The sequence below is a fragment of the Pteronotus mesoamericanus genome, unplaced genomic scaffold (assembly GCF_021234165.1).
Source record: "Pteronotus mesoamericanus isolate MK-2021 breed Mesoamerican mustached bat unplaced genomic scaffold, CSHL_Meso_final scaffold_507, whole genome shotgun sequence".
In the NCBI taxonomy this organism is placed as follows: Eukaryota; Metazoa; Chordata; class Mammalia; order Chiroptera; family Mormoopidae; genus Pteronotus; species Pteronotus mesoamericanus.
Window position 1 is genome coordinate 10,355,807 of NW_026555319.1, and position 12,521 is coordinate 10,368,327.

The 12,521-nt window shown below is 40.9% G+C and overlaps 1 protein-coding gene across 1 annotated transcript in view; it reads right to left on the reverse strand.

Moving 5' to 3' along the window:
* CIT (citron rho-interacting serine/threonine kinase) overlaps window positions 1–12,107 on the reverse strand; it is a 137,656-nt gene extending 125,549 nt beyond the window's left edge. The window contains exons 1-3 of the mRNA XM_054594466.1: window positions 12,012–12,107; window positions 7,935–8,076; window positions 887–1,062 (exon numbers count right to left, since the gene is read on the reverse strand). Of these exons, the coding sequence (XP_054450441.1) occupies window positions 887–1,062; window positions 7,935–8,076; window positions 12,012–12,107 (414 nt within the window). The remainder of the gene's footprint in view (window positions 1–886; window positions 1,063–7,934; window positions 8,077–12,011) is intronic.
* Window positions 12,108–12,521: the final 414 nt, after the last annotated feature.

The window sequence follows — 12,521 nt, forward strand, 5'->3', positions numbered from 1 at the left end:
ATTGGTTGATTCTTGTATGTGCCCTGACCGGAGATTAAACCCACAACCTTGGCACATAGGGACCATGCTCTAACCAGCTGAGCCACCCAGCCAAGGCCCCAACGTTGTTTTTAAACCTTGAAACTAACAGCCATGGAGCTTCAATTCCTTGTGCAGGCTTCCCATGGAGCCGGGTACATTATCAGACACATGATGTGCACTCAAATGTCTGTAACTAATAAATTATTCTCTGAACTCCAAGGCTGATGGCTGTCTCTCTAGAAACACAGCAAATGAATCAATATGTCTGGAGCATCAGTCTTGTTTAAAAGAAAGAATACTGCAACCTTAAAGATAACTTCTTATCCACTCTCAAATAAGCAACTCCCTAGCCACACAAGAATTTTATTTAATTTTTTTTTTACTTTTTATTGAATTTATTGGAGTGATGCTGGTTAACAGATTTCAGGTGCACGATTCTATTTAATTTCTTCAAAGACCTGTTTTAAAATCAAATATTCATGCCCATATCACGAACATATAAAATGTGTACAAAAGCAAATGCTGACTCACACCATAATATGCATACCTCTAAACCCACAGCTGATAGTCATGAAAGATCTTAAACTCATTAATTAAAAAAAGCCAAGTTGGTTCTGAATAAAACACAACTATAAAAACGGGATAAAGAAATCAAGGGGAGCTTGTGAGCCTTCAAAATGAGTCAATATCAGCTCAAGAAAAAGAGCCAAGGACATGAGAGACTTTCTGCCCATGCAACCATAATTAACTACAGAGTCACAGGAGAAACGGGCTTGATCCCAGATGTCAATTCAGCAGATTGTTGTCTCTGCAATGAACATGCTAGTACAGAGAAGGAAAGGGCATGATGCTAAAATGCTCCTACCTGCTCCTGGGCCAACAAGGCCTTCTTCTTCATGACTTTCATAGCATAGATGTCCCCGGTGGCTCTCTCTCTTACCACGTGCACTTCAGCAAAATGTCCACAACCTACCAGACTTCTGACTTCAAAGTCCTTTGCAGAAGGCTGGAGCCCCTGCAACTCAGCGATGGTATCAGAATCTGCAAATCATGGAAGAATTACTCCCAGGTAAATAAAGAGCTCTGAATATCTGAGTCTTTAAGAAAGCCAAAAAGAGAAAGATAAAAGTGTTCTTATGTCTTCCCTCACTGTCAAAAGGCATTTAGTCACTTTCTAATCATCATGAATAATTACAAAATCAACACAAAAGTGTTTTTATATGTTCAAATTAAGGGCTTCCAAAATTCCAAAGCACAGTTTCCATGGCAGCTATAATTTGCATCCTGTAGACTTAGAAAATAGAAGAAGAATACAAATCATGCTTTTATTCCTCATCTCGGAAGGCTGTAGGGCAGTGTTTGGTCAAAGATGCTTGTCCTCATTTAGACCAGTTTGCAAATGGGATGTAAGCAACATGATTCCCATCTCAATGATGGAGTTGGTTTCCAGGTCATTTCATTCTGACCGCATGTGCTCTGCTCAGTTTTCGGTCAGTAGCCCATTTTATCTCCCCTGCATTGTGTCAGTAATAGTAATGCCTTCCTTGTCTTAATATGTGGCAGTGCTAGAAAAAAAATTAATTACATAAAAACAAAAACCCCTAGCCCAAGGAACCAAATGGAGCCTGATATTTGCTCTGCAGAGTTGACATGTCACAGATTTGAAGGGTTTGTAGCTGTCTTTTGGTTAACATATAGTCCTGTTCCTTTTGCTAGTGCAATCTTTTTTGTTTTATTGAACTTATTGGAGTGACACTGGTTAACAAAATTATACAGGTTTCAGGTACGCAATTCTACAACACATCATCTATACACTGGAATTTGTGTTCACCACCCCAAGTCGGTGTCCATCCATCACCATTTATCTCTTTATACCCCCTTCTACCTCCTCCCACAGGCCCCCAGTCCTAGTGCAATCTTTCCATCAGCGCCTTAGTTTGCTTGGGCTACTATAATAAATACCATAGATGAGGCGGCTTAAACTAACTGGCGTTTATTTCTTGTCATGCTGAAGGCTCAGAAATCCAAGATCAAGAGGCTAGCAGATTCAGTTCCTGGTGAGGGCCTACTTCCTGGCTTACAGACAGCTACCTCCTCACAGTGTCCTCACCGGACAAAGAGAAAGGGAGCTCTGGTCTCTCTCCCTCTTCTAAGGACACTAATCCCACCTTGGAAGCCCCATCCTCATGATCTCATCAAAATCTAAGTACCTCCCAAAGGCCCCACCTTCAAATATCATCCCACTGAGGGTCAGAGCCTCAACACATTAATTTGGAAGGGACACAAACATTCAGTTGGAGATCTTCAATATATGAAATATGGTCTAAATAAATGGATGGCAGGTTTGGAATCAAACGTACACTTTTTAACACTCTACAAACACTAGGCTGGAGCATCACTGAATATGCAACAACTCTAATGACCATCAAGAATGGAGGGGAGCAGCTGACTGAAAAATTAATTCAGTTCTGCACATTATAGGGAAACTACACCATATACAGAAGTTACACTCCAGAAGAAGACAAGAAAAGTATATGATCAAAATTACCCTGGAGAATCCCTCAGAAAGGTATCAGCTTGAAGACCAAGAGATTGTCTTGCAATCCCAGAGTTGCCCTGGAGTCCTCCAGGCACTGACATGGGTCACCATTTCCATAGGTTGGCCACCAGGTAAAGTTGGAAGCTACATTTCTAGAGTTACATTCAGCTCAGCAAGTTGTTCAGACAATGACAAGGACTGAGTCCAACAAAGGGAAAAGCCATTTCATACCCACAGTCATACAGTGGCATGTTGATTAATTAGCCAATGCAACTATAATTGTTACCCACCCCCTTCTTTGTCTCATGGGTGGAATTCCATTCATTTGGATCAAAGGGACATATGAAGAACTCTGTTACACTGAGTATCTTTCCACCCACACACCCACCTCTCACGTTAGCCAGCCATCCTGAAAACACCTTCCTTTGGTCCCTTGGGGAATCAGGCAAGAGTGGTGGGTAGATCCCCATGAATTCATCATGACCACTGTATAAAAAGAAATCTAGAGCGCCTACACAGAAAATTCCAGGCAGAAGCAAAACTGAAAGCTGAACAGATTTTCCTTTTAACCTGACATCACAGTGCCAAGCCCCATCTTTCTTCCCTGTCTTTTTCCAAGTTTCTTTCAGATCAAGCATTTGAGTTTTTAATTGTAATTCCACAAACACGCTGGCTTACAAGTCTCTGGGTTGAATGTGATTTCATTACTGCTCCTGTACAAGGCTAATCTCTCTTGATTTTCTATTAGGCCTTGGGCTCCCCATGTGCTCTAAGCATTTGTCCAACTTATTAACTTTGGGTCTGTCACTGCCAACCACCAGGCATCTCAATCATACAAGTAGACAAATTGCTTAGAGGCAAAACCACCATGGTAGTCTCAGAATTCTGAGAAACCATTCTAAATCTCAATATCTTTCTCCAAATGCTTTGAATTATTAAGGTGAACAGTTGAGATCCTAAACTGAAGTCTATGACTATTTTTTAAAAAAATTTACAATTTCTCTCTAACTCATCAGCTTCTGTGACTCCAAAACCACATAACCCTTCATCCTTGCATGAGGTTATAACATTTAAGAGCCCTGTGGGTACCAATTATTGAGAGGGAGATAAAGACCCAATGCACTGTAATGAAGTGCAGTCAAAGAATGACCTTGTCAGATAGACATTTGCACCCAGAGGGCAAAAGCCAACACTGCCGAATGTATTGCTTCCTTTTTAAGACACAATAATCCAACCTTTCAACTTCTAGAAACTCACACTTCACAGAAACACTAGCATATGTGCTCAGAAAAAATGCATATGAAAATGTGATGAGCACGCTTCTAACAGAAAAATAATTAGAAACAACCTAAAGGTTCATCAATGGGAAAGTCTACCCACATAAAAGAATGTTAGGCCCATGTTTAAAAGAATGAGGTAGAGCTCAACCTCCACTAGAATATAGTTTTTTTGGTCTGTTTTGATCACTGTTGTAAACCTAATACCTAAAATGGAACCTGGCACATAGCAAGTGTTCCATAAATATTTGTTGAGTAAACATATTGCTAAGTGAGCAAAGCTAGTGACAAAACATTATACACATATGTAAACAATAATGTAAACTGAGCCACTTCCGAATGGAGCTGGAGCATCCAAGCCAGAGGAACTGCCTGGCACCTCGTCTCAAATCTTTGGAATGTTAAGAAGGGCAAAATAACCTTTGAACTAGGCATAAGCAACCCTGTGTCCCAAAGAACTTTTGGCCAAAACAACAACAACAAAAAAGCAGTTACTATGACTGATGACTATTGGACCAAAAATTTAAAACATTATTTAGAATTAATAGCACTATGCTATGTAACCTGCACCAATAGAAATGCCTTTCTTCTATTGACGTAACTGTTCCCCTTCCCTTTCTCATAAATACCCATTGCCTTCATCTCCTAACAGGAACACTATTTGGCCTTTGCCTGAACCAGTGATTCCTGAATAACTATTCTTATGGATCTCAAATAAGTGCTTATATCTTGCTTTTTAATCTACCACATATCCATTCTGTGTAAAATTAAACAAGAGCAATGTCAGACCCCGCAAGGAAAGGGCTGGCAGGCGCTACAGCCAACTGAATGACACACAGGGATTCAGAATACTACTTTCTTTACCTTTCGGTATATTTGAAAATTGCCATAATACTTTATATAGACAAAAAAATTGCAATGCTACACACCAAACTATTAACAGTGGTTATCTCAGGCAGGTAAGATTTTGAGGTATTTTTCCTCTTTGACCTTTGTATTTAATTTTGCATTATGTTTACAATTAAGAAAGAAAAAACTTCCAGTTATAATTTGCCCACAAGTATTAAAGTTGTAAGCATACAGAAACTTTTACCTTACAGTAAATGTAGATGCAAGAAGGTAGAATTTCAGTTATCAAAACACCAAGAAATGCCCAACTTTGACAGTTATGAACATTTTCTATGCGTGTTTTAATATCATACTTGTTATTTTTTTACACAAATTATGAGACACTATGCTTAAGGTTTGGCCACTTATTTTGTCTACTTAGCATTAGAGTCAGCCAAGCAATATTAATTGAGTATCTACTATGTGCCAGGCACTGGGGGCAGAATAGTAATTAAGAAATAAAAATGCCTTCCCTCACTCTCAGATGCTAGTTCCCGGACTCCCTGGGCCCATGCTAGGGGCAACATAACTCTCATTTCCTCCAACACTCCCCAAAGAAAATCTCCAGCTCTATGACAAGATTCAAAAAATGCAGACCAGAGCAGCTGTTGAACACTTCTTCTCATGGGAAAATGAAGCTTACGTCCCAAAAGAGAAATTCAAAAGGGGAAAAAAATCATACTAATGCAATCATCCTTTTTCAATCATAGCCTCTCAACTGTACTCTCCAGGAAGCCTCTTCAATAACATGAAACAGTTCCCTGGAAGAGAATTCCATTAGAAGAATCTACATTTCACTGAGCACAGCCCCCTGATTACTGAATAAGCCTAGAAGATCTACTGCTTTAAAGTGACCAGAGGGCAGTCTCAAGACTAATGAGGGGCCTGTGGATGGCTTGGTAAATGCACCTGTCACACAATTTCCCTTCCCCTCGCACTCCCTGTTAGAGAATTTAAATATTCAAGAAAATAAGGTGGGAGTTTATTTCACCAAGTACAGAATAATGAGCAAATACCCCAAGTACGTTTTAAAGTTAAAGACACACAACATATTAAATGTCAGTGAGGTTTATGACTATCATTACTAGGCAGCCCTGACTGAGTGCCTCTATGCACCAGACAACATGACAAGCCTGGTCTGTGCACTAACTTGCTCAAGCCCCACACAGCCCTATTAGATACGCGCTGTCCCCATTTTGCAGATGAGGAAACAGGACAGACAAGGTTCACACATAAATGTCTAAAGTCACTGTACTTGACATACATTGATTTTATCTACTCAAAACTCCCAGTTCCTTTGGGTACTTGCACATCCTCCATTCCAAGAGGTCCTGGTAATCACAGTTCCCTGAACCCCTGGATACCCAGATGAAACCAATCACAGTACTTGGCCAAGGGGTACAAATGACCCAAAGCAGAGCTGATTAGAATCTTCCCTGACATTATATTAACATAGATAGTGAAAGATAAAACATCGGGTGGGGTATGATAGCCAGTCTGTGAAGATGGTGCCCAGTAACCCCCGCCTCCTAGAATCCATGCGCTGGTGTAGTTCCCTGGCTCATGGAATCTGGGCAGCCCTCTGACCCACTTCAAGCCACCAGAATGCAGCCAAATAGATCCTATGTCCCTTCCAGGCCTAAGCCCTAAGAAGGCCTGGCCACTCCTACTTTTGTGCTTTTGGAAACCCCTAGCTGCCATGTAGGAAGTCCAAATCTCTATGCTAGAGAGACCATGTAGGTTAGGGGTCAGCAAGCTTTTCCTGAAAGGGCCAGATGGTAAATATTTTAGGTTTTGTAGGCCTCACGGTCTCAGTCACCACTACTCAAGTGCCACTGTAATATGAAAGTAGCCATAGGCAACGCCTAAACAAATGAGAGTAGCTGTGTTCCAGTAAAACTTGGTTTAGGAAACAGGCATCCCAGGACATAGCTGGCTGACCCCGGATGGAGAGACCACACCGAGGAGCCCCAGAGAGCACGAGCCCCTGAGGCTTCAGGAGAAAAAGGCCCAGTCGTCCCAGAGTCCCCAGCTGAGCCCGACCTTCCAGTCAACGTGCCAGACTTTAGATGAGCCACCTGAACATTCCAGACCAGGAGAGTCTCTCGTGCCAAAATCTTGGCCAACATCACACAGGGCAGAGAAATCCTCAGCTGAGTCCAGCAGTCCGCAGAATCATGAAAGTTTATTAACGATCATCATTTGAAGCCACTAAATTTAGGGTAGTTAGTTATACTGCAAAGTCACATAAGGCAGGGTTTCTTAACTTGGCACAATTGGCGTTTTGGACCCAGTAATTCTAAAATATGTTTTAGAGAACTGTCCTGTGCATTGTAGAATGTTTAGCAGTATCTCTGCCCTCCCTTGCTAGATGCCAGTAGCAACCTCCCTCCCCCACCTCCTAGTTTTGACAACCAAAAATGTCTCCAGATGTTGCCCAGTGTTGCTGGGGAGCAAAATCGCCACTGGTATAAAGTAAAAAAATGTGAAACTGGGCACCAGCCGCCAACTTCCCGACCAAGTGGAAGGCGGGCAAAGTCAAGAACAGGGTGTGGCCAGGGCCGATTTAGGATCTAGGCACTTTTGCTTTCATCAGCCCCTTTGTGCATTAAAAAAAACAAATCAAAAATTATATATATTGTATGACTACAGTGGCATAATGAGGAATATAATCCAATATATAATTATATATATTGTATGACTACAGTGGCATAATAAGGGATATAATCCAGAACAATTACACTTTATTTCTATATTCATATTTCCCTTATGACTTTAAAATAAATTACACTTAAACTAATTAAAATACACTAAATTTGTTAAAATTAAATATTGTGGGACCTAACCACCATGTCCACTGGGCCTATGGAGAAGTCCACCCTGAGTGAGTGGAAGAATGGACCAGAGGACATTATTTAATCCCTGGAGCCAGCCATGCCTAAACTTTGACCCATTCCTCAATGTCTCAGTTTCATGAGCCATAAATTCACTTTTTGGTCTAAGCTAGTTTGAGCTGAGTTTCTGTCACTTGCAAGCAAGAGGCCTGACTTACCTGGTCTTCCAACTACAGCAGGTGGAACCTGACTTTGCGACTGGGCCCAAGAGCAGAATTCTTACTCACCGTCAGCGTCACTAACTCCTTCTGCCTCTGGCATCCTTCCAGTTTTCCCTAGCAGGACAGTTCTCAAGAAACAGTTCTCCCAACTTACACTTCCGGACAAAGTTGTTCACGTGCTTAATCTTCATCAGAGCAGGCTGACTGCATTCTTCAAAGAGAACAAAGAGGGCATCTAATATCCCTTCTCGGGAAAGAGGAGACATCTGCTGTTGAGTCATAAAGGGTGGTTTCCCCTAAAAACAGCAAACAGCAGATGGAGACACTGTCAATAATGAAAAGCCTTGATCAATAACATCCATCCACACAGAGTAAATTACAAGCCACCAACTCAACTAACTGCTCATGACACATACTAACAGCACAAGTCTGTGGCTTCATTCTTTAAAGAGACATCAATTGACAGTCATTAAGTTATCACTTGTACGATGCCATTACCATGGGTTTCTTTCACCAGCACCTGGGAAGAAAAACTTCACGTATATGCCATTAATTAGAAAAGGCCCTTCCTTCTTAACGGTCTGAGGCTTGCAGGAACATTTATTCTGAACCCTAGGGCTGGTCCTGACATGTCTCCATGTCTCTACAACAGGATACAATGACTGCCATTTCCTTCAGTGTGCCCAGAGGGTTATTAATATAACTTCAATTTCTTTAGTTCACTCGAACAATCTAGAATGGAACAAATGGAGTGACTATACTAACACTGAATTCATTAATGATCTAGAGCAACAGTTGCAAACTGTCGGACTGTATCTAGCCCACAGACATGTTTTGTTTGGTCTGTGGTATGTAAAATAATTTGAATTATCTGCCAATATTGAAAAATCAGATTTCACCAAAAAATGGGGGAAGGGAGAAATTTCTAGCTTCTCTTGGAGCACTGGTGGCTCTAGCAACATTGCCCCACAATCCTGCCTGGTGACTCTGAGCTGCAACAATGTAATAAGGCCTCTCTGGGCAGAGAATGCTCTCTGCATTTCACTGCAGGCCTGTCTTGCAGTCTTCCACCTGGCCCACCTGACTCATTTATACTCCCTGCCTGGCCCCCAAGGACATGAGTTTGCAACCCCTGATCTAGAGCAATGGATCCCATGTGTCCACAGGCCAGAGACTGTGTGTGGCGGTCTCTCTGTCACTCCCATCAAGAGCTGGAATCTATTTCCCCTCCCCTTGAATCTGTGCTGTTTCTGTGTCTCGCTTCAACCAATAGAGTATGACACATGTGAGACTGCTTCTGCTCTTCTGGAAAGCCAGTCACCATGTAAAGAAGCTTAAGCTACACAGTTCAGCAAACTATGGCCCATGGGCCAAATCTGGCCCACCACCTGTTTTCATAAAACGTTATCGGAATACAGCCCCACGGTCATTAATTTACACATTGTCTATGGCTGCTTTTGTGTTACAATGGCAGAGCTGAGTAGTTGTAGCAAAGACCATATGGCCTGCAGAGCCTAAAATACTTACTATTCACAGAAGAAAAGCTACAATCCCTGGGTTAGACAGAGTAATAAAAGATCTCATAACGAAGAGCAATCGATCAGGTGGGAGAACTCTGGGACACCCCAGCCTGCCGCCAGCACCCAGACGTCCCAGTCCTGGCCAGGCTCCCAGCTCAGTATGGCCCCTTGAGTGACCCCGGCTGAAGTTACAGGGTGGGGCAGGAGCTGCAGTCGGCCAAGCCACAGACTCATAAGAAAAATAAATCACTGTTGCTTTAAACTTTGGGAGTGGTTTGTGACACAGCACTGGATAATAGAAACAGACTGGCTACATTTGAATCACCTGGAGAACTGGAAAACTTCACTAAAAACAAACAACAATAAAAAAACAAACAAACAGACTTTTCTGACGCTATCTGCAACCTATTGAATTAGAATTTTCCAGTTCATAGGTTAAAATCTGTTTCATTAACAAGCCTCCCTAAGAGATTCAAACCTCAGCCAAGTTTGTGAGGCACAGGCCACACCGATTCTGTTACTCTCCAGTTCTGCCACTAACTTGGAAAAATAAAATTCTTTGTTTCTTCTGTTCTTTAAAGAGTATAGACAAAGCAGAGCAGCAGTTACCAAATACAGTAGTGATTCTTAATGGTTTTCAGGTCTGCCATGAAATTAAAAAAAAAAAAAAAAAAAAAGAACACCACATAATGACTCTTTTATAACATTAAATGTACTCAAATTTTAAAAGGGTCTTTCTGGCATTTTAAGAAAAATATCCTTTCTTTATGAAATAAAAGGACCAGAAAATAATAAGTTGTTTTGTTTGGTTTTTTTACATATGTTACTTGGCAAAATAAAAAGCGGGCAAACCTAGGTCAGCCCAGCAAATTTGTGAAACTTCACTGATTCAAAAATCTAAAAGCCTGCCAAATACTGACCTAGAGTTCAATGGGAAGTACTACTAACTAGAACCTGAAACCCACTCTAAAGTAACAGTAAATTTATGTTCACTTACCAGTGATTATATTTAGGAGGGTATTTATGTAGGGAACCTGTGTGATAATAAATACTACCTGAACAAAAAACAAAATCACCACTCTATTAAAACCTCATTAAAATGGCATTTTATGGAGAAAGAACAGTACCCTCAGCTGTTTACGTTAGGCAAATGTTAAGTATATGCTGCATTTGCAAATGATGGCTTTCCTGGAGGTGAGAAGAAACTCATCATTTAAAAAAAAAGATGAACTGGGGATTTACCCACAATCCTTACTGTTAAAACATTTATTGTTATAAAGACATTTAATAAACTGACATATACTGGTAGTGCTGCCCAGCAGTTACATGACCAGTGTCTAGAGTCAGAAAGACCAAAAACAGAGCCTGGCTCTGCCAATGTACAAGTTGCATGATCCTGGACAAGTCCTTGCCTGCCTAGATATATGTCTCTTCCTATTTGAACTGTAACTAAGAATAGTCCCTACCTTTGTTATAAGGCTGAAGAAAGATAATCAGGAACATGCTGGTTCTGTGCCCAGCACACTGGAAGCCATAGTTATTGCTATGTAATCAGCACATTATAAGCAGTTTAAAAATTTTGCAATAAGTTGGGAATGTTTTGGAGTAAAAAATAATGAAAATGCTAAAAAGCGGAAGCACACCAGTCAGCTAAGCTTAGAGACAGACTATTCATTTGTGAAAAGTATCTCATAACTCAAAATGGAGAGGTAGGTGGACAGTCACAAGGAACAACCTGAACTTTCAATCTGGCTCTGTTCTGACCTGTTTGAACATTCCCCAGTACAAGTATTTTGGAAAAAAGTTAAAATCATCAACAACTTTAGTATTTATTATCACACAGGTTCCCTACAGAAATACTCTCCTAAATATAATCACTGCTAAGTGAATATAAATTTATTGTTACTCTAACTATTATTACTATGTATAAAGGGCTTACCGAGAGCTGGGCAAGGAGCTAAGTGCTTTGCATCGATTATCTCATTTAGTCCTCACAACTGCCCTGTGAATTAGGTGTTATAACCTCTGTTTTAAAGCATGGCAATGGATTCACAGGAGCCAACTGACTCATCCGAGGTAACACAGCTAACGAGCGCTTCGGCTAGAATTCAAACCTCAACCTTCACCACTAGATATGTTTTCCCCCTGACTTGTGAATACATAAGTCAAACAAGGATAAACAAGGATTTCTACATCAATGGTATTCCATCTACATCAGAAGCAAAAGAATTAGAAATCTACTTGGATATAATCTCATGATATTAAGTTTTAATATTTCTGGGGTGATGGCAATGTTCTATGACTTAAGAGGAATGTGGGTTTCACAGGTGTAGTATTTATCAAAACTTTTTTTTTAATCTAAAACATAACCATCCCTTGAATGAAAAAGAAATAGGATTACACCTACAGAAATTTTAGTCTAGCAGGCCTCTGTTCCTTTGCTCCTTTTTCTTTAGTAAAAGGCCAAACGTTAGTACAGAAGTATAAAGTGTGTGAAATCATAAAAAAAAAAAAATCTTCTTTCAAGGGCAAGTTCAGCTATCTCATCCTGTGTGCACGGTGACTTCTGTTTCCAGTACTATCAGGGCACATAAAATGCCAAATGGGATTTCTCCCACATTAGCCTCAATGTTTTATAATAAAGGCAAAGGTGAGTGACAAGAAAGTTCCAAGGAAACAAACTCAGATGAGCAGAGTTGGCAGCCTGTTACCTGGAAGAAAAGATTCAGCCGGGAGGCCCGGCTGGTAATGGGCTCAGTGACACCAGCGTCCGGCAGAGTCCGTGCTCCATACTTGAATTTCAACATCTCGCCACTGGTGCTGAAAGGAAGTAAGAGGAGGTCAAGCGTGTACTGACGATTTAAGGAGAAAGAGTTTGAGCGATCCTGATCTCCCTCGAGATCTCAGGGATGGCAAGGTGAAGATCAGCCACCACGTGGGTCTTGGGGTACTCAGCCTGGTGTTGGAGAATAAAAACCTGGTATTTATTCACTGCGACAGGTGATGCACTTATCTGACGTACTCGCTCACTTACAAATTTGTTCATTTTCTGCCCTCCTTAGAATGCAAGCACAAATTTGTTTATTTTATGCCCCCTTTAGAATGTAAGCACAAAGGCAGGGATTTTTATTTTCACTTAGTGGAGATGCATATAGTGTGGTTCACAGGAGGCACTATTAAATAGTTACTGAATGACTGAAAATAAGCAAATTACATAATAT